The sequence below is a fragment of the Empidonax traillii genome, unplaced genomic scaffold (assembly GCF_003031625.1).
Source record: "Empidonax traillii isolate 1590-97213 ecotype Southwest subspecies unplaced genomic scaffold, ASM303162v1 scaffold3:size4013460, whole genome shotgun sequence".
Lineage (NCBI taxonomy): Eukaryota > Metazoa > Chordata > Aves > Passeriformes > Tyrannidae > Empidonax > Empidonax traillii.
In genome coordinates this window covers 2002529-2025488 of record NW_020955196.1, presented here as the reverse complement: position 1 = coordinate 2025488, position 22960 = coordinate 2002529, and the positions used below count along the sequence as shown (strand labels likewise).

The following is a 22960-nucleotide window of genomic DNA, read 5'->3' as shown; positions in this document are numbered from 1 at the left end:
TTTTTTTTTTTTTTTTTTTTTTTTTTTTTTTTTTTTTTTTTTTTTTTTTTTTTTTTTTTTTTTTTTTTTTTTTTTTTTTTTTTTTTTTTTTTTTTTTTTTTTTTTTTTTTTTTTTTTTTTTCCCTGCAAGGTCATTTTGATATTTTAGCTAATAATATATTATTGTATACTGATAATGACAATTTGTAAGAAAATAATTTTATTTCTCTGGGTCCAGTTTGCTTGTCTTGTCAGCTGGGGTTTTTTTAATCTTTGACCCCTTCCTCTTCCTCAGTCTGTGGTTTGTGTCCAGAATTACCCTGCTCTGTTCTCTGATCTCTCTACTTCTCTTTGTTATCTCATCTGTCATCTCATTTCACCCTTTCTGTTTGTTGGTGGGACTGTCTCCTCCCTTGGACTGTTTTATACTTCATAGTGTCTGGCAATAGATTGGGTGAGGTAGCTGTTAAGAGCAGCAGTCGTTACCCACTTTACCGTCACAGGGTTGCCTTTTCTGTGGTTTGTGAAAGTGCTTTAGAGACATCTTATTACAGATAAGAGCCAGGTGGGTTGTAGTGTAGATTTAATTTTAAAGGCAATCTTCAGAGACCTCTCCTGTTACTGTCAAGTGTTACCAGGTATAAGTGAACCAACATTCTGATAGACTTTGGAGATAATGCAAAGACTCATTTATGCAATTAGAGTTACCCTTCCCTCCTGTTGATAATCACGCTCAAACAGAAAACTGAAAAGTGATGGTACTGGAGCTTCTCCAGGAATTGTCTGGAAGATGTCTAGCACATGTGGAATGGCATGTCTGTTCTTGGGTGTGTGACTTAGTTGAACCTTTATTCAACTTGAACTACTTACACTGAAATTTTTCATGCAGATTGTCTACCTCAAGGTAAATAGTTTTCCCAGTTACGTAGCTGATGACAAGGATGATCTAAAATGTTGGTGACAACACTAACAACAGGTTGTTGTCTTTGATCTTGTATATGTGGAACAGGAAATGGAGCAAACTCGTAATCTGATTAGCAGTATCTTTCTGCAAAAATTCTTTGAGGGTTAAAACCATTGCAGATCTTTGTGATGGGTGAGGGGAGAGGGGGAAGTAGACAAAATTATTAGGCTGCAGGAGTCTATGGGGTGTTTTACTGTTCCTTCTTCCCCTGCCCATGATACTGACTGCATAATATGAGATGGTACAGTGGATGGATGAAATACATTGTCAAGAGTTGTGCCTCTTAACCTTTTGAAATACTAATGATATGTATCAAAATTATGTTACATCACAGTTTCTTTTAAGCATTTTTAACAGAGGTGATACATATGTTTCATAACAGCATTTCCAAGCAGATTGTTTTTTGCAGATTGTGTAGTGGTGAGAGAGGTGAATTCTTCTGTTTTTCTGAGAGTCTACGAGCCACGTTTTGTGGGTTTCTTTAGAGATAAGAGAGGTAAAATTTGCCAACTCAGTTTTTTCTGTTTTGTATCTATTAGATATTTAAAAAACCCAGAAAAACATTGTCCTTCTGAAATGCTGTCAAACATGATGTGAAGTGTAGAAGCATTACTTTAACTTACCATTTTCTTTCAAAGTTTGGGTTGTTGTTGTGTTTAATAATTGCTTTCTTCAATTTCTGATGTTTCTTACAGGAGATTTATTCAAGCTTTCCAAGACATTTGCAGCACGAAGGCACTGACACTATCTCATTTTGGACTATAATAATGGACTATGTAGTCCAGACAAGGTTTACAGCTTTTCTGTTACTGTAGCTGGGATTAATAGGGCCCAGGACTGTGTGTTCAAACCTGTGTGAATCGGTATTTGAGCGTCTTCTTCAGCAGTATCCTGCCTTGTACTCCAGAAACACTTGCTGATGAGTTAATGAAATAAAAATTGGCCTGTCATACACTGATAATCAAGAAAAAGTGTTGGCATGGTATCTGCTTTATGATTTGATAATATAGTTTCTGTTTAGCCGTTAACATAATTCTGGCAGTTAACTATTTTGGAATCTTTTAGGCAAAAAAACTGGGAAACATTTGTGTGGCAGGGATCTTTGGCACAAAACAAGCAATAAGGAGCAGCCTGGGATCTGTAGGAAGCATATTTTCTGATGTTTAGCAAATTATGTTGTCATTTAAACTTTTGCCTTATGAAATAATTGGATCTGAGCTAGTTTAATGTTAACAGATTTTTAAAATAAAGTTCAGAAAATCAATTTGAATAGTCTCACTATACAATAGTTTAAAGTTTTGTGTTTTAGAAGATCCCACACTTAACACTGATAGGTTGATCCTGTACTAAAAGCTCTTTGTGGTGGTCAGTTTATCTGACGCAGATTACAGCCAGCCATCCACTGGAGATGTTTTCATAAACAAAACACAAATTTTGCTGGATACAGTTCTCTAAGTTGCACAGTTTGTTGCAAGGAGTCTGTATCAAAAAGGGTTTCTATTTCTATGCCTTAGTGACTCCTGATTTGGTGCTCAAAGGGATAATCCAAATCCACCTCCTACTGCTACACCTTTCTAAACATTTCTGTGGTTCTAATCTGCCTTTAGTGAGCATGTGGCTGTGTGGTGACTCAGATCACCAAGCTAGTTTTTTCTGTGGGATAGTTCCCGTTTGATCAGCAGCCTGATCCAGTTTATGTTGTGGTACTGACTGTTTTATAGCCACCAGTGGGCTGAGGGTGGGGGAAAGCAGAAACAGGGAATGAATTGCTATTTTGGTGGCAGACTGCAGATAGACTACAAGGAAAAATGGTGTGTTCATTATAATGCTTAGTGTGATCCTTAATGGATGTGTTGTAGGCAACTTGCTGTGTTTTTGTTAAGCCCACTACATTTCAGCTTGCTGAATTGTAAACTGTCCAGGATTTGGTCAGTGAAAGGGTTCCCTAACCTTCAAGTTTAACCACAGCCTATTGTATGTGAGCCTGTTTGTTTCTCCTTTTATCGTGCACGTGTGGGGGCAGGGAGAGGAGTAGGAGAGGAAGTGTTCACTGGTTTTGAGTTGTGTAGTGTTGTTCTTATTCCTGAAAGATACAAGGGTTTTTTTTCTTCTACTTAAAACTGTAAAATGTGTTTGAAAGCATTTTTAACTCCCTCTGTCTCCCCCTTCTTTCCACTCACCCCCTTTTAGAAAAAAAAACTGTATCAAGTTACGGATTACATCTACTGAACGTGACTTTGTGGTAACATTTGGAAAATGCTGGTTAAAGAATTTCAGTTGTGTATTGAGATTTTATATTGGAAACAGTGAATAGCACTAGATAAAATTTGTTCTGCATTGTATAATTTTGTTTGTCTTTGTTACTAGCAACTGATTGAACTATTACTTTACAAAACTGAAAGAGCAAATCAATGTTTGGTTTTTGAGAACAGTGACCTTCTGAAAAATAACAATGATCACAATCTGGGTCCTTTCTTGATTAGCTCCTGCTCAAGACCTTTGATTTGATTTTTTTTTTTTTTTTTGGGTGGAAAAAAAAGGCAGCTATTTTGGGGCTTAAGTTTCCTCCCCCCGCCCAGTCATTGCCCTTTCTCTCCACTACCCACTGATTTCAGTGCATTACATTCTAAGGTCCTTTTCTTTTTTTTTCATATGGGGGGGATGTGTAGTACAGGAGAAAATATGTGTGAAGCACAAGAAATGTTTGATCTACTGTATACATTCATCTGGCATGTGATGAAGCAGTACCCAATTGCAGTGTGCTTTTCAATGTAAACTCCTAGTCTGCAAAGGATAGGGTTACATTTTTTTGTTTTCAGTGGTTTTGCAGGCATGCACAAACGACTGTTTCTCTGCTGGCAGACAGCCACAAGAAGTCTCTACTACAAAGTGCACAGCTGAATCTTACCTTCCATGTACTTCTTTCAGACTTGTCTACTTTCCTCTATCTCTGAGTATTTTATCAAGGTGAAGTGACATGTTAATTGTTTTTACTTACATCAGGGTATCCTCTTAAGTTCTTTCCTGTTGTCCACACCTGTGTGTTTCTGCTCCTCCCTGTTGTTGGATCTGACAGTTGTGTAACTATTAGCTTGCTGAGTGAGTGGATTGACTTGCCCTGTGTCCATGTGGCTGCTGAATTGGATGTAAGTAGGTGACAAGAGTGGAGGATGGGAAAGACTGCCTGCCTGAAAGCACTCTGGGTGACTGATGCAATGGTTTGACCCAGGCCAGCAACCAAGCAAAGGTGTCCTGACCTGGGACCAGCTCTGTGGGCTGATGTCTTCCTTCAGTCAAGGCAGGGATCAGAGTGGCGTTCATTTAGTATTACTTTGAGTCACTTGTGCATACTGGTAGTGTTTTGTTACTTATTAACTTGAGTTAACTGTTTCTGGCAAGCACATAGGGGCAAGGAGCAAGCTATAAGGGAATGCATGCTGTGAAGGAAATCTGTGATGTAGAGTTGGTTGTGAAATACTTTTCAGGGACCTGACCCAAATCTATGGTCAGCACAGCTTTGTGAATGATTTGAAGCAGGATTGTATGGGCATCGGTACTGACAAGATACCTTGTTTGGCTGATATTGCTGGCAGCACAGGAGAAAGATTTTTGGGGAATGATCATCTTGCAGCATCCTTTGAAACTAGCTAGGTTAAATTGATGACATGCTAACATTACATGTGTGGTAATACTTTTGTGGTGGTTTATGTATGTATCTCAGCTAATTTGCTGTGGGATTAGACTAATGTCAGCACCGATGAGAAGCACAGGACATCCCAGAGGAGGGGAAAGGAGGAAAGAAGGAGTGCCTTGGAGCAGTAGCTTGTAGTTAAACTGGTTCAGCTGAGTTTATAAAGCTCCACTCAAGGGGAAAAAAGGCTGAAAACAAGATCAAGGTGTTTAATTCTTGTTTTAGGAATAACTCTCTTATTTACTAATAGACCTGTGGTCATTGTTTTTTGTTTGACCTGTTTCATTTTTTGAATCTCTGAAGTCTAGGAGATCCATAAAGAGGAGTGTAGTAGACCTACTAATGCAACAGTAGTATGCCTGCATGCTTAAATCTGTGTATAAAAGTATAAGAAATAAGTACTTGATAACAATGTGTTATTAAGCCTTAGCTGTGTTTCTCTGCCTCCATGCACAAGTGTCTAGTTCTGCTTCCTGGTGAGGTGGACCAGAACTATGATAATGGCTGCTTGTATAGACTCCATCCCTCCCCCCTTCACAGGCAGGTGAAACCCTACACGTACATATTTATTATATAAAATATAATTACATTGATATATATTATATAATATCTAGAAAAAAAAATCTTAGTCTAAGTTGGAAAAGCTAAGATCATCAAGTCCAGCTGTTAACCTAACACTACACTATGTCTGTGAGTGTCACGTTTAGACATTTTTTAACTATTTACAGGTTTCGTGACTCTACCACTTCTTTGGGCATCCTGTTCCAGTGCGTAGTAACCCTTTTGGTGAATAAATTTTTCCTAATACTCAACTTGAACCTCCCTTGGCACAATTTGAGGCCATTTCCTCTTGTCTTGTCACTTGGGAGCAGAGACTGACTCGCACCTTGCTACAGCCTCCTTTCAGGTAGCTGCAGAGAGCTGTGAGGGGCCCAAAACTGGGCACAGGATTTGAGGTGTGGCCTCAGCAGTGTCAAGTACAGGGGGACAATCTCTTCCTTGGTCCTGCTGGCCACACTATTCATACACATCCAGACATTCTGATCCAGGCCAGGATGCCACTGGCTACCTTGGCCACCTGGTCCCACTGCTATCTCTTGTTCAGCAGCACTCTCAGGCCCTTTTCTGCTGGGCAGCTTTCCAGCCACTCTTCCCCCAGCCTGTAGCACTGCCTGGGGTTGTTGTGACACAAGGGCACCCACCTGGCACTTTGCCTTGTTGAACCTCATGTGGTTGGCTTGACCCATTGATCCAGCCTGTCCAGACCCCTCTCCAGAGCTCTCCTGCTCTCCAGCAGATCGACACTCCCACCCAACTCAGTGTCATCTGCAAGCTTACTGAGGGTGCATTTGGTCCTGTTCAGATCATCAATACAAATATTAAACAGGACTGGCCCTAAAGCCATCATTGTATCAGTCCAGTTGGGTGTCATCTCACCATGTTCCAACTGATAACTGTCATAGTTTTCCAGCTGTACAATGGTTTCCAACCCCTCCTGTTTGAGGCCTATGCTGTGTGCATTGTTGTAGATGCACTTCAGTTGGGCAATTAATCCTGCCACATTAATTGAGAGAGGTTTTCCTGTGTGCAGTTTCTAGATACGTTAGTGTTTTCTAGCACATCAGTGACCCCTGTGTCTGTGTGTCCACATGGATCTCAATCTCTTAACTCCACTGAGATGGCAGACTGAATGACCTTGCTAGCACCCTGTCCCTCAAACATGGATGTGCTCCCCCCAGAGTTATCTCTAGAGAGCCTGGTTTTATCCCTTCCCCCTTTAAATATAGTTCAAAGTTCTCTCAGTGAGCCCTACTAACTCCTATGCAAAAATTGGTGTTTTTTCCTCTTAGAGGCAGGTACCCCATCTCTTGCAGAGGCATGGTGTCATATAAACCAACCCCATGATCAAGAAACTCAAATTTCTATCAGTGACACCAGTTACAGAGCCAGGTATTAAACTGCTCAGTCTTCCTTTACTGTTTCTTCTCTCATTCTTCTTTGCAATTGGAATTATAGAGGAGAAACTAGTTGTGCTCCTGATCCCTCAAACAGTTGTCCCAAGGACATTATTATGCACATATTACATAGAAAAGTGCTTTCTCTATATAAAAGGTGTTTTAGGTTACTTAATTTTAATGATCAGATGACTGGATAAAAAGTTACTGCTGTGAGATACTGAAACTTATTTGGTAGTTATCTATGCTTTCTGATGTGGATTTGTCTTTTTACCATTACGTTAATATGGTAGAATTTAAAATATGATAGTACTAGTCTTTATGAAGAAAGGGTGCTGCTAATACTTTCATCAATTTAGGGATTGTCTGCAATGTTTTTTGAAATCCTCAAATCTTTTTCAGTTGTATTGAACGCACTGACCAGTGTGGTATACCAGTAGCAAGTTTAATTTTTCTTTTTCCTGTGGATGAAAATGCCAACTTGTGAAAGTGTTTTAACTATATATATATATGTGGTTAAATGCATGGGGATGTTAATAAGTTTATATATATGTATTTATATATATACATATATGCAAAGTAAGGAAGATGTAGGGAGCTCATGCTTTCTATGTTTCTGTTACCAAAAGAAGGAGAATAATCGTGCAGCTTCTTTCTGCTGTTCGTGCTGAGGCCATGTGTTTGGTATTCCGTAGCAGACCAACACTCCAGAAAGACCTGTGTGAGATGGTTCAGCTCACTAAAAATTCAGAAATAGAAGCAGGAAAACAAGGCCCTTTCAGAAGTAATGATCTGCTATCTTATCTTCATGGCCTGTGAAACCACAGACTTCAAGGAATGTCTTCAGTGCTTTCTTCATCTTGTTTTGCTGTCTTGCAATATTTAAATATCTGTTACACATTTCTGATCAAGACTTACTTATCTCACTCTAATAGGATAGTTCTTAAAGTAGCTGCTGAGGGAAGCCTGAAATGAGCGAGTAAAGAGTGAGGTCTTTTCAGCTGCTTTTAAAAGGTGTATGTCTCAGAGACCCAGCAGTCTCTCTGTGGTAGCAAGGTTTTTGTTTTCTCTAGAATACCACCTGCAAGAGAGATGGAGAGGGTCTTCTTAGAAGGAGTCACAGCTTCAAACTGAGAGAGAGTAGTTTGAGATTAGATATTAGGAAGAAATTCTTTACTGTGAGGGTGCTGAGATACTGGCACAGGTTTCCCAGAGAAGCTGTGGAGGCCCCATCCCTGGAAGTGTTCAAGGCCAGGTTGTGCAGGGCTGTGAAGCCACCTACTATGTAAAATGATCTGGTTTACTGTTCACTTACCTTCTGGTACATGGAGTCTAGCGGAGCACTGCAATTACTGGCATGGAAATCACTTTACTTTAGTGTCTCAATGCCACAGTGCTTTCAGAATGGCAGGCTGCCATTTTTGTGCAGTGTTATGAATAGCACACGAACTCAAGTCTTACTTAAAGATAGCACGTTAGGGACAGTTTTGCCATTTGCTGTCAGGATTGCACAGTGCTTCATAGCTGAATAGGTTGTGATAATGCTGCATGCCTTATTTGCATGTTTTGCAAGGCTTTCCTCTCTTGCACAGTCTGCAGGCTTTTCCTACTGTAATTCAATCACCTGTGTAATACCATGTCAGCATGGTTTGTAATATGCCTTGCAAGATTCTGTGGTTTTATAACTTACTGCTTATTTAACGCAGTCCTGCCTCAAAGTTGTCTTCATGTTTCCTTTCTTATCCTTTCCCATTTAGTCTCTCACTTCCTTCTTGTATTTCCTGTTTATCAAGGCTCTTGCCTCTATGCAGAGCTATGTGCCTTGCTGCAGTCTGGTTTTGTCTTTTTACCCTTGCAGTATCTACTTTTGATCTTCCCGGTCAAAGTTGCATTCTTGAGATTCTACTTTTTAATGGCTCTGAAGGCCTTGCTGGCAGTCATCTTTGTGAATATTGCTAAGGCCATCATTGTCTGGGGTAGCTATATGAACTATTGCTTTTCATACTTTGGTCTCGACCATCCCTGGGCTGTTGAATGCTCAGCATTTCCAGTTATCTCTATAGAGCCCAGACCTGGGCTCAACAGCAGTACAAGGACATAGTCTGCTTTGTCCTTCTGCCTTTTTAGTGACCCCATTGTTTAATTTTTGTAACGTTATTCCCAAGTGTGCATCTGTGAACTTGTCTAAAAGGAATATGCTGGGAGGGCCTAATTAGGTACCAAATGTCACTGCCTCATTTCAGGGAAAAAAATTCTAGAGAACTCCTAGAATTTCTTCTTCTACTGTAGCTCCTTCATAGTTTAGTAATTTCACTTGGAGAATGTTTAAGTTAAGAATTTATATTAGGTGCATGTTGCAATAAAATAACCTTTCAATCTGACTACTAGTACTATGGTAGAGAACTATGTTGTGCAGTGTGTATGCTAATTTGCAAATTTGATGTTTCAGCAAATACCTTTTCTGCAGTTACTTGAGTATATATGTTTGCCTGTTGGAAATTTAGTTGTATAATGGCTTATCTAGCTTTTGGAATTAAATTTTGTATTCATTCACGCAGGAGTGTGGGATTAAATGTTCACATTAGTGAGTTGTGCTGTTGTTGTCAATATGTTTTTTATGTACAGTGTGACACTTAGGGACATGCGGACTTGCAGTGCTGCATTAATAGTTAGAATCAATGATCTTAAAGGTCCTTTCCAACTTAAAAATTTCTGCTTCATTGCTGAAATACTAGCAACTGTTTTAAATTGCATGTAAAAGTTTATCTGTGTTCTGGCCAGCCTGACGTCCAGTTTCTAGGATGTTTTATACTACAGTCAGTTGATTTTTCCTATTTTCTTGGAATTGTTTGTTAATAAATTGATCAGTAGAATCAACTGTTTCCCTTGTGCTTTCATCTTGCTCTTAATTTTACATAACTTAAAGCAGGAAAAGGCACCTGACCCCTTCGCTTTTTTGCCTTCTTTATATTACATTGGTTGTTATTATTATCACCTTATTATAATCTATGAGTTTTGATGCTGTGGAGAAAGGCAGAAAAATCTTGTTTCTGCTGCGGTTTGAAAAAAGTAATACTCTTAATGTTCAAAATGCATAATGCAAAATGCATTAATCTGAAGTGTCTAATAGGTTGAATAAGGTTGAATTTAACCTACGTGTCGTACTAAGGGTTTTTTTAGGCATTGCTTTTGGCATATCAGCTATCAGATATAAAAATAGCTGTTTTTTCCACAACTAAAACTGGTTTTTTTGCAGCAGTTTTAACTCCCAAACTTTCTTAGTTCTGAGTGTATTTCGAATGGCATTCTCTAGTGTATTTTCTTAAGTGTTATTGTGTGCTCTTTCTCATTACAGACGCCTCCACCTCAATAAGAAAGCCACAGACAAACAGCCATATAGCAAGCTTCCTGGTGTTTCACTTCTAAAACCTTTAAAAGGTGTGGATCCTAACCTGATCAACAACTTGGAAACCTTCTTTGAACTGGATTATCCGAAAGTATGTATGTTATTTAGTATCTTTTTCCCCTTCCATGCCTCAAAAAGTCATATGAGAGGCTTGGGTGAGAATTATGCAACTTCATTATGTCTGGGATTGTTATTCCTCCTGCAGCAAATGTATAATTATATATTTTACATGCTGCAAACAAAACTTATTCCTTTTTAAAAAGCTGTCTATTGAGAAACACATCCAAGGCTTAGGGATGAAACATATTCTACACTTCATTAAGATTTGCTCAATCATTATCCCCATTGTGTGGTGTTTATAGATTAAAAGGTTTCATACTGCTATAAAAGGTCATTTTAGAGGCAAGACATCCTCCTCAGTTGACTACTTCTCTATAACAGATCTTCCAAAAGAGAACTCTTAACTGATAGCCTTTTTGATGGTTCTTGCTGATGGCACATCTAATGAAGAATTGCTCAGTGATGAGGTGGTGCACCTCACCAATTGTTGGTAGGTAGGAGAGTCTCCAAGCCGCTTATTGGAGTTGGGAAGCAAATAGTTGTTAAAAGCTTACATTTGCTGTTAGACACTCTTTGAATTTGTAATATAAGTGATAAGTGTGTCAGATACTGTCCCTGCTCTAGGGAGCTGACAACTTAAAAATTTGTCAGTGCTTGCTTCATCATTCAATATTTGATGTTTGTTCCTGTGGGTGGGAAAAGGAATACATTTTCTACTGTGTATCTGCTGAACCCTGAAATTTGAAATTTAGTTTTAATAAAAAACTCCTCTTTTCTCAGTTCTTCTCAAAATTGCATCTGACACTGCTACTTCAGTTGTAAAAGGTCAGGTTTTTGAAAGCTGTATTGGAAGTTTCCTTTTTGTATTCTTAGTGAGAGCTTTAAACTTAAACGCTAAGCAGGCAGGGTAAAACAAACAAAAATCCCCAGCATTTGGAACTTATTAAAAGTTGGATAGTGTTTCTGTAACGAAGCTTGGGGACCTTTTGAGAAGGTTCAGACATGAACATATGAATGCTTTCAACTCAACAAAGTGCCATAAAATGTGGCCAAGCACTCTTTAAAGCAAACTTAAGGCATACTGTGTATGCCAATATCACAAACAATGCAGAGAACTTTCAGCAATATCTTTAGCTATTTTATGGCAATAATGAGCGTCAAAACATTATGCAGCTGAAACTTTTGACTTTCTTCAGAACTCAGAAAAACATTTATCCTGGATCTTGCTTTATGAGAGATAGTCTTGATCCTTAATTCTGATAATATATGGGTAGCAATCTTTAAAATGTTGCTACTCCACAGAAATCTGAATTTCAGATAACAATAGTGACAATCATATTTTTCTCAAGGAGGGTAAAAATACATGTGTGAATGCTTCAGTTTACTGGGGCACAGATTATACAGCACAAGCAAGATACCCAAATTGTTTGCAGACACTTTCATAGTTATTGTACAGAAGTACTTCTTTGAAGAGATTGACCACAAAAATTAGAACAACAGTGTTGCCTGGTATTCAAAGTTCAGCTGTCCAGGGAGAAATTATTATCAAAGTTTAATCTTAAACTTTTTCCAGTGAAGCTGAATTCAACCTGCAGCGATACCAGTTTTCTTCTGTGTTACTCCATGTGTGAAATAGCCTTGTCTTGAATAGGATCCAGCTTGCAGTTTCTAAACTGAAGGACTTACACATATTATTCTTATCAGTGAACAGCTCTTAGCTACTGTATGTATTGTAATTGTCAACAGAAGTCCCTCTATTCATGTTAAGTCCAAGTAAACCTGATGGTAACGTTTATGTAGATGAGTGTCTTTGGATTTCTTTTGCTTTTATCATACATTTTGTTGTTCTTCACTTTGTCACTTCATACGAAGGCCATTTACTGTGGGGTTTTTTCTGCTTTCACATACTGGGAGTCTAAATTTTTTTTTTTCATTCCGGTTGAATTTCTTGAAGAATATGGACATTGAAGTACCATTGCTACTATGGATTGAAGATTAATTACCAGGCAAAATAGTTTTATTTTACAAACTTAATTTGATGATCAGCAAGGAATTAATTTCTTCAGTTATTTCTATGGTGTTCATGGTGCCAAGATTGTTCTGTTGTGATAGAAGGACCTGTCTGTTTAATGAGACAGGTCTTTTACTTTTTAAACTCTATTTTCCATGCTGATAAGATGGTAGAAATCAAACACTGCTTCCTCTTTAGCCAGACTGGCTTTGAGTTTGCATTCTGAGAATTAGAGATGTGTTTGTCTGATAGTTTGTAGTGTTAGTGTAGTTAAAACAAGTCTTAACGCCCGTTTAGTGGTAGCGATTTTAAATTTTCACAATATTCTGAATGCAGTTAGAGTAGTTGGATGTTTTATGTATGGCAATACCATTTTGTTAATTGGAAGTATGTATGTATTTAATGTAATATCCTCTTTTGTATGAAATACTTCTTACTGAACAAGAACATCAGAAATTGTCATCACAGAGCCCATAGGCAGCTTACAAAGTAAGGGAATGGAAGATGTAGTTCAGAGGCATGCAGTCAAAGTGTATCACAACCTCATTCCTTTAATATTTTGAGTGATGTAATTTCATTGAATATAATATTGGATATAAGATTCATATGTGAACAAAACCAGAAGTGAAACCAAAAATTTTTACCTTGTATGCCAGAATGTCTTATCTCATTACTAATAGAAACCCTTTGATAACAGAGAAAGTCATGTGCTTCAGCAGAAGAGTTTGAGATACAGCCTGGGTTCTTTCTTCACAAGTGCATTAAAAAATACTAATTTAGGTGTAAAACAACGTCTTCAGTTTTAATTCTATAACAGTGCTCTTTATTTTTTTTTTAGTTTGCTACGCTATTAAACTTTGTTTGTAGATCGTATGGATATGAGCTATATGTACTGAAATATATATATGAGTGTATACATTTTTGTTTTTACTAGTATGAAGTACTACTCTGTGTACAAGATCATGATGATCCTGCTATTGATGTGTGCAAAAAGCTTCTTGGCAAATACCCAAATGTTGATGCTAGACTGTTTATAGGTAAGCAGTGCAACTTGAAGGTGGGACTCCTACTTGTAAAATGTTAGGTACTCAACTCCCTATATACAGTATTCTAAAATAAATAAATAATCTTGTTCAGCTTATGTTTGTTCTGTAGCCTAATTACCAGTTTGGGGTAAAAAAGCACAGTCTGTGACATCAGTCCAAGAAAACTTTAGGAAGAATGATTTTTTTTATCCCCTACCTTTTTTCCTTCTAATTTTGAAAACAGCAGTTTAACTCCTGTCTTTGCGCTGAACTATATGTGCAGGAAGTGACTTGTGAATTGTGGCTGTGTTTGAGCTTGAGGTCCAGCAACAATACTTTTTCCTCTGCTTAGACTGTAGGGCTCTTGCTTTGCTTTACACTTGAATTAGTGGAGGGAGGGGATACTAGAACAAGGTAGTAGAATATTGTTGCTTTTTTTCTCTGATATGAAGCAAACTGGACCATGTCTGTAAGCTGGATGCAAAAGAGGGTGTCTCTTTTTATTCTGCTCCTTTTTCATTTTTCTGCTAAAATTATTGTAGAGTATGAAGATCATAATCATAGTCTTAAGAAATAAGTAATATTTACCTTACAGAATGTTGTATTAAGCTCTGTAGTTTTATTGTCCCTTTAGTTACACTAATCTTGTTACTCTGCCATTTTGAGGAAGCATTTGAATATTTTTTCCTTTTATTTCCCCAATTATAGTAAGATCTAAAATATAGACATGAAGTTATACCTAAAATGTAAATCCTTTGCATAAAAATGGATTTTAAGAATTGGTGGGTAAACATTTACTGTTCAGTTTGTATATTGAAATAATTTCAGTATTGAGTCTGAATTCCGAAAAACCCCTTAAATTATTTGTGTATGATGTTTTTATTTTTTAGGTGGCAAGAAAGTTGGCATCAACCCCAAGATTAACAACTTAATGCCTGGCTATGAAGTTGCCAAATATGATCTCATATGGATTTGTGATAGTGGAATCAGAGGTAGGTGTGTGTTGTAATGTTCTGACTGTTAAGTTGCACTTATTCACAGTAGGCAAGCAGTTGGTGGAGATTATTTTTACTGAGAATATAAGTAGAAATTAAAGTTTAAAGTCTGGAAAAAATATTGTCATGGTATAAAAAGGGGTTAATCTCTAATTAAAGGTGAAAATACCTTTAAAAATACTGTTCAAACTGTTTCCATTGTACTTACTGTTGATCATAGTAATTATGTTAATCACTAATATTATTTTTCTACCACTTTATTCTTGCAAAATACTGTGCCTCAGAGCACATATGCTCTTGAGACTGGTAATAAATTGAGAATTAGTGTCTCTCTACAGTAGTTTGCTAGTGACAGAATTGCTCCATGACCTGTCTTTTATTTGTCACTTAGTAACACCGGACACACTGACAGATATGGCCAATCAAATGACTGAAAAAGTAGGCTTGGTCCATGGGCTTCCCTATGTTGCAGACAGACAGGGCTTTGCTGCTACTCTTGAACAGGTGAGTAAAATGTTCTGGGGGAGGGTTTGGTGTTTCCTTTTTTTTCTTGTACAACCTTGCTGGCTGAAAGCAGTATTGTGCCTCTTGCACCTTTTGAGAGAAGAAATATTTCTTTTCAGCTGCAGTCACAGTTCAAACTATCTAGGATAACTTCTAAATGCTCCAGAATTCCCCTGTGCTCTGAACATTGATTCAATATTCATGTTTACAATACAAACAATAAAGATTATAGGATAAAAATTATGGGTTTGATTTTCAAAACTATTAAAACTAAAGAACATTTTCCAGTGCTTTGTCAGAAAGGACAACTAATTCTATTTTAGTGTCTGAAAAGGCACACAGAAGTGGTCATGACAACTCAAAGTCCAGTATCTTATTTCCAGCAGGGTTTACAAGCAAAGCCTTTGAGGAGAGTAGAATAAAAGCAAGACTTATATCCTGTTTTCCAATAATACTGTCTTAACTTTCTGTAATCTTCAACTGAGAGACTTCCTGAGCAGGAAGCAGACTTGCATATTTACTAATCCTTAATATATTAATATTCTAGTAAGAACGGATTTCTGACACAAACATTTCAATTGTTTCTTTCAGTCCATACAAATTTTGAATGTCTATAACTTTACCAGGAAGTTCCACAGATCTGTTACAGGATCCACAGGAGCTTGTTCACTCTGACCCTTACTCTTCTATAGTGCTATTTCATGTCTCCTAATACTTGTGTAAGAGAGTGAAAAGTTGATTCCTGTCCACCATCTTCATATCACTCATTTTGTCCTATTCTCCCCTCTTCTTTTTCAGTAAGTTTTCATTTGTAGAACAAAGAGGTTGAGTTTTCTTTTTTTTTTCTTGTATCTCAAGGCATGTAATTTAATCAGTTATTATTCTAAGCTGGCATATATTAAGCATTTTGTCTCCAAAGCTAACTGATGGGGATGAAAGACAGAAATGTGAGAGATGAAAATGCAGTGATTTTCATTATTCCACTATTGCAGGGAGTGAGGGATGTTCATGTGATTTTTTTTTCTTTTTTTTTTTTTCTTTTAACAGTACAAAGTCTGAATTTCCTCTTACAAGAGAAAAGCAGAGAGCTATAGCACAAGTTTCTTTGTACTGCTCTTTGCTAAAGCGAGAATACGGTTACTTGTTAAAGCAACAATTACAATTCCTGCTTCTATATTCCTGGAAGAGCTTTTGCTTCCAGATCCAGTATACTGCAAGATGAACATGGGTTTTCTTGAATGAGTTACTGTAAGACCAGTGTGAAGGCAGTCTATACCAACAATAGTAGCAAGAGGTTCTAGCACTCATTCCCACTGTTGTTTTGTAGGACACTCTTAAGTTACTGAATCTTGTAAATAAACCTTGCTGTCATAATTTAAGCCCAAATGGAAATTAAGCGCTCCCTCAATCCACCCTCTGTCACCCTCACTTCAGTGGCATGGAGATGAGAATCAAAGTAAAACTTGTAGATTGAGATAAGAACAGTTTGATAATTAAAAGTGAAGTAAAATACAGTAATAATTGCAAATGATAATAATAACAACGATAATAAAAAGGGGAAAACAACTGATGCGCAACACAATTGCTCACCACCCACTGACCGATGCCAGACCCCCCCTTCATGAACCCAGACTGGCCCTTCTTCTTGGTAACTCCTCCCATTTTATACACTGGGCATGACATTCTATGGAGTGGAATGTCCCTTTAGTCAGTTCGGGGTACCAGTCCCAGCTGTGCTCTCTAACAGTTTCTTTTGTGTATGTCCACACTGGCAGAGCATGGGACAGGAAAACTAAAGATTCCTTCACTTAGCATAAACATGACTTAGAAAAAAAACCAAAACATCAGTATGTTATCAGCACCATTCTCATTCTGAATCCAAACCACAGCACTGTAGTAGCTACTGAGAAGAAATTAATTCTACCCTAGCTGAATCACAGTTTGAGTTTTTTCACTATTCCTGTTTGCAAGTATGCTAAGTAAACAAATTTCCCCTGCTTCTGTAGAACCGTATAGTAAGTTTCTAAGAACATGTATGCAGTAATGCAGTTAATTTTCACAAGAGGAAGGCGAGAACCTGTCTGTTGGCTATCACTAGATAATACAATAATCCTAGTGATTAGTTCATTACTTAATGGCTTTTTAATATGTATATATTCCCTGAGAACAACCTCAGTCAATTAGAAATGAAATACTAAATCAAGTGCAGTAGTTCAATATGTGAATTTACAACCCTATAGATTTGTAATAACATAGCCAATACAGTAATAGATTTCTCAGATATGATGATAGACTAGAATGTGGAAGATTCTTAGAATGGTAGTAAAGATACGCCTTCATAATTGGCCACGTTGAGCTCTTTTATCTTCCAAATGTGTTCAGAGCAAGAGTTGTCAGTAAGTAGTACTTAGATACAAAGCTTTAAATGCCTATTCTTGTTTTGGCAGGTTTATTTTGGAACTTCTCATCCAAGGTCGTATATTTCAGCCAACTTGACTGGCTTTAAGTGTGTAACAGGAATGTCGTGCTTGATGAGGAAGGATGTCTTGGACCAAGCTGGAGGACTGATAGCTTTTGCACAGTATATTGCTGAAGATTATTTTATGGCCAAAGCTATAGCTGACCGGTAAGATGACTCTGAACTTAGCCTATTGCTTTAAATACAGTTTCCTTTAGAGAAAAGTTTTTGAGAACTTGGTTTAAACATTTGGGTTTTTTCCAGTGAAGACTCTTGATGCAATATACTTCCCTCCCCCCCCATATCCATTGTAATAATATGGCACAAATGCTAAAGAAACTTTTCAAGTCTAATAAAATTCTTTTGTGTTTGTTATGTTACTGGTTTTTGCATCTCTTATTTGCCCATTTTTATCATAACTAATTCCTTTTTCAGGGGATGGAAATTTGCAATGGCCACACAAGTTGCAATGCAAAACTCTGGCTCATATTCTATTTCTCAGTTTCAGTCCAGAATGATCAGGTAAAATTTTAATCTTTGCTTCTTTTCCCAACCATCCCTGTCACGTGCTTCTGATGGCAATGATATACTAAAGTTCAATGCACAGCTCTATCTTAGTGCTGAGAGAGAGGCACTAACTTTGCACAGGAATACGACTAACACAAGTACTTGAAAAAAAAATTAAACCCCCCAACCCCCAGTACCTTTTGAATGCTATCTGCAGTATCTTTGGAAGGCAGAGTTTTAGCAGTATTTTATTTGGAGGTGTAAATTAAATGAGGTTAACATTTTCAGAAGATACCATAATGGCTCATTTTATGACGTGGGGGAGGAGGTCATAATGAATAACGTGAAATCAGAACTGGTTTTTTTGTCTTTCCTAGGTGGGCCAAACTACGAATTAATATGTTGCCTGCCACAATAATTTGTGAGCCAATCTCAGAGTGCTTTGTTGCCAGTCTAGTTATTGGATGGGCAGCTCATCATGTGTTTAGATGGGATATAATGGTATTTTTCATGTGTCACTGCTTGGCCTGGTTTATATTTGACTACATTCAACTAAGAGGTGTTCAGGTATGTAACTTCATTTTCTTTGGAGGTTATTAAAGTTACTCTTGCCATCTACTTTAGTAAAAAGCTAAGACTAATTACAGCAATAAAATAATTCTCTTGACATCAAGGAAGTTACAGGTCAAATCCTGTTACTTCTCGGTCTTCCAGTTTTATTTATGGTAGCATGAAGAGGAGCAAGTGTGCTTTGTTGCAGTTTGGTGTTCTATATGCACTCATTTCTGGGTAGGCTCTGAAAGTTTGTCTGTCTCTCCCCTTAATCTTCATGTTTCCAATCTGCTCTATCTAGGCATATTCAGAAATTTTAAGCTCTTTTAACAGTACAAGAACAGCGGCTTTGTGAGATTTTGTTTTCTTTTTGTCTTAGTTGTTACATAGTCTAATATGTATTGAGGTGTATATATACTCTTAAGTATCTTTTCCACTCTATTTTGGCAATAATGGATCTAGAGGACAGCTGTAGCCTATTTGTAAAAGTAAAATCCTCCCATTATTAGGAGTGAGGCTTTGAAAAAACTTTTATCATAGAAAGATATCACAAATCAGAACAGCATTTGTTCTCCTAAGGCGGGAGAAATTATTTAGACTATTTTCTGTTGTGACCATGTGCCATACAAATCAAATCTATAATTACTTGTGTATGCAAATTTATCAAAACAATTATCATACTGGAAAATATTATTTTGGTAGTCTTAACACATGGTGGAAATAATAAAAAAGTTAAGGTTTATGTTGATTCTGTAGGACTCTACAAGGTCTAATAGTCACCTTTTGATTACCCTTTTCATCATGAGCAGCATGTAAAAGATCATTATGCCTACTCTTCCTCTTCTGAAGCCTCCTTAATTTCAAGCTCTGCATGTAGCTGGAAGTTCTCAAAGGAGCAGAAAATATCAAAAGGCTATAAGCCTTTTTTCTTAGTCCCACATTTCCTATGCAATAGGCCGAAGACTTTATTTGAATTTCATTCCTCTGGGAACATGCAAGAATGGTCTGTATAGATGCTGGAATCTGTGGCAAAAACCTGGTGTCTCTACTTCAACACAGTTTTATAAGTGTAAGAGCTTATAAAACTTCAAAAACGTGCAATTGTCACACTTTTCATTGCCTGTTGCTCTATGTATAGGTCCCTTTTTCAAACTTTATGGGTCATTCTGTCAAGTTCCTAAGGTTTAATATGGGTAATCATATCTTGTAGAGGAAAATGTTCTTGGTTTTAAAAGAAAACCGCTACTGATATATTAATCTGCATAGTAAACTTTGGAAGAGATTTATCTGTAACAAATATTTTAAATTACCTTAAAGTTTCTCTTGAATAACCAGTATGTTTAAATACTTTTTTTTTTATTTATTTCTAGGGTGGTGCTCTCTGTTTTTCAAAACTTGATTATGCAGTAGCTTGGTTCATCAGAGAATCCATGACAATTTATATTTTCCTATCTGCTTTGTGGGACCCCACTATTAGCTGGAGGACAGGACGCTACAGATTACGTTGTGGAGGCACTGCAGAAGAAATTCTTGACGTATAGCCACACATTTGTAACTGTGAATGTCAAAAGAGAAGGGGGAAAGAAAAGTATTATAAATTGTTTATATACTTTAAAGAAAATCTACCTTCATTAGTTTTATTACTTGTATGTTTGGTATCTGTTCTTTAATTTATTATTGCATGGCACTTGCATCTGTGAAAATACATCTGTAGTCTTGGCCAAATGGTACCTTGCTCCTCTGTACAAATAGAAATGGAGAGAATTGGTCCTGACATTCTAGTTTCTGTAAGAATGCTCTGCAGTAAACTTTTTTTTTTTCTTAAAAGTATCTTCCTGGATGTGAACAGCTTCTTATTCCATGGTGTGTTAGCCTAGCAAATCTAAGGTTCACATAGCAATTTTCCAGCTGGATTGCACAAGGTTGTACCTGGTAAAAGCACAGAGGTACAGCTGATTTTTGTTTTATCCCACTAAATTGAGCTAGTAATGGGACCTTGGAAAAGAAGCTCTGAAATGCTTTATGCCTACCTCTTGTAGTTGCTGCAGAACAATATGAATAGAAAGGTAAAACTGCTTTGCAAAAACAAACTAAAGCTGGAGTCTTGTGTATATATGTCCTATATGTATATGGGAAATATTTTAATCATTGCAGTGAACCAAAAGTGGACTGGGTTTGATAGAGTTGGAAGGAATTACTAGTCAGGCACGTATCGTGGGCATCTTTTGGCCAAGTCTGATCTGGTTCTGTCTTGAACCTTGTTAAGCACTGTGCTGTAACTAGCCAAGCTGATCCCCTCAATATTTCCATCCTTTTTTAAGGGGTGTTTGTTTTTTCCCTGTGAATGAATGCATTTATTGGGGGGGAAAGGGTTGTGTGTGTGTAGGGGGGTGTGGGGGAACACATAAAAGGGGATAGAAGGGAGCAGAAACACATTTCAGAAACATTTCACACATGAGCTATTTTCTTACACAACGTCTTAAGAATGTAATTTCATGATGCAGGTATTTACTATCTTTTTAAAGTGAACATACATACTATATACTAGTCATAATTAAGTATTCAATTGCAGTAGATATTGTGAATATATTAAACGCCTGGGTGAGTTTGCTGTTACTGATTAAACTGTAGTCTTAATTTAGATATCAAACTAAGTCTACTCTTGGCTTTTTACCTTCTACTGTTAGTCTAGCCTTTAAATTGGACTTCTGTATTCCAGTGGTATGACTAAAAGGACTAGATTATAATGCATGCCATGTTTTTCCCCCTCTCTGTTCCCTGTACCTTTTGGTTTTCAACCTCATTGTGAAACTTCCAAATTTGTGGTGAACTGGACTTGTTTTCTTTAAACACTTTTAAATTAAAAAAAACACAGTGAAGCTAGAGAAGAATGTTGCATAAGCCTTTTGTTTTCATAATTGTTTTTATGCTGCTTTACTTTTCTTCATATGAAATAGCTTATTGTCACCATGAATGTGAGCTGCTAATTACAAGGTTATGTCAACAAAGCAGCTTTTAAAGTTGGAGGGTGATGTGTAGCATATTAGCAATAATGACATGTATTTGTAAAAATGAATTTTTTACCTTACTGAGCCAATCCCTTAGCCATCATATGGTACACAAGTATAATATGTATGTGTGTGTTGTAAAACATACTCTGGGCCAAGATGCTTTATCCACCTTAATATCTCTTTTGCCTTATGATAACATGGAACTTTTTAAATGGGCATTTCTGTATGAACAAAGGCTTGTGATGCATGCTTCATTCTTTTCATGTGAATCAGGAAGAAGCGCTTTTCCTGAGGAAAGTTGCACACTGAAAGCTAGTCTAGTTGTGACCCACAAAAACATTCTTCTTTTGGTATTGTTTTTGACATAGTTGAATTTTACTGACAATGTTTGTATCTTCATTTGTTTCATGAAGTTTGATGCCATTCATTGCACTGCTAAAGTGAAGCTTAGCTTGCTACTTAGCTTTATGCTGATTTCTATGCAGGCAATGGAACAGAACCAAAAAAAAAAAAAGGCTGAACAGACTTCCTTTAAAAAAAACTAGGTGGGGATAATTGTTTAACAGGTGCTTTGGTGTTAGTAGAGCCATCTTTGGCTATGAAAAATAAAGCTTCACTTAAGCAAATGGTTTCATTTGGATATTTGGTTGATGAAATAGAAACCAGCACTGTCAAATGTTGTAGAAGATGCTGCAACAGTACTTCTAAAAGTTATAAACAGCTTATGTAAAGTTGTGTTGATCTACAGATGTGTAGAATACACCATGTTTATTTAAAATAATTGTCTTGTTTTTTCATTTATTTAAAAATAAATTTTGAATACAATCTGTTTGGACTACAGGGTTTTTTTTCCCTTTGTTCAGTGATGCTGTAATGTGACAGCTTTAAGTATTTATGGTTTAATTGATTTAATTTCTAATTAGACTTTGCAGCAACAAATATACCTGTATTTTGTTTTGAGTTTTTTTACAGCTATACTGTCTCTTTTGGATTTTATATTTGGTTGAAATTATCTCACATGTGCCTAAATCTGATTTTGAGTTATCCTTAATTTTTTAGAATAACTTTAGTGTATAAAATCCTCACAAACCTCACAGAGTAGTTTCCTATCTATTGTAATGAGTCTATCTAGATTAAGATTTTAGAGATGATACACATTGACATCTAGAAGTATTATTGATCCTTTGCTTTTATGTACACTACCAAGAAAGCACTTAGCACTTGCTTTGCCATCTGACTTAGCTTTTTTTCTTTTTATCTCTTCCCTAACCTTTATGAAGATTTTCATGTGAAACTTAGTAAGAGACTGTGTTTATGACAGAGTTGTTGGAATCTTGGAGGCATGGCATAAACGAACACCACTGGAATTACTCAAAAACTATTTATAGAAACTTAAATGTTCCTGTGTGCATTTTGGGCTGAATACATTTGCAGCCACCAAACACAATACCTAAATCCTCTTTCCTGAGTCCTTCCACTATTTTCCTGCCTACTGTTCAATAGTGTTGTCATTTTATTTTGTACTTTCAGTTGAAGTCTTTCCCACTTGAATTCCTTTCTCCACTCTCCTGTTTCCTGTTGCTAAGTGCTGACTACCTGTTTTTCCTCTCAAGTCTGTTTTGTCATCTGGAAAAGCTTGTCTCTAACCACCTGCTTTCATATATCACTTCTGAAAGCTGTTTCATGCATCTTAAAGGCTTTTATTTCTCCCACCTGATTTCTGACCATCCGTCCTTTAAGGTAGGCATGAGCTCCTGCCATTCTTGGGTTGAACTGGTCTCCCAGTAGCTGTGACACTGGCTATTGAGGTTAAGGAAGCCTAAAATTGTGTATAGCAATACT

The 22960-nt window shown here is 37.0% G+C and overlaps 1 protein-coding gene across 1 annotated transcript in view; it reads left to right on the top strand.

Annotated features, from left to right (window-relative positions):
- UGCG (UDP-glucose ceramide glucosyltransferase) overlaps positions 1–21943 on the top strand; it is a 28566-nt gene extending 6623 nt beyond the window's left edge. Inside the window, exons 2-9 of the mRNA XM_027909188.1 lie at positions 9945–10086; positions 13001–13103; positions 13982–14083; positions 14478–14590; positions 17038–17216; positions 17484–17570; positions 17933–18122; positions 19478–21943. Of these exons, the coding sequence (XP_027764989.1) occupies positions 9945–10086; positions 13001–13103; positions 13982–14083; positions 14478–14590; positions 17038–17216; positions 17484–17570; positions 17933–18122; positions 19478–19648 (1087 nt within the window). The 3' untranslated portion in view covers positions 19649–21943. The remainder of the gene's footprint in view (positions 1–9944; positions 10087–13000; positions 13104–13981; positions 14084–14477; positions 14591–17037; positions 17217–17483; positions 17571–17932; positions 18123–19477) is intronic.
- The last annotated feature ends 1017 nt before the right edge of the window (positions 21944–22960 follow it).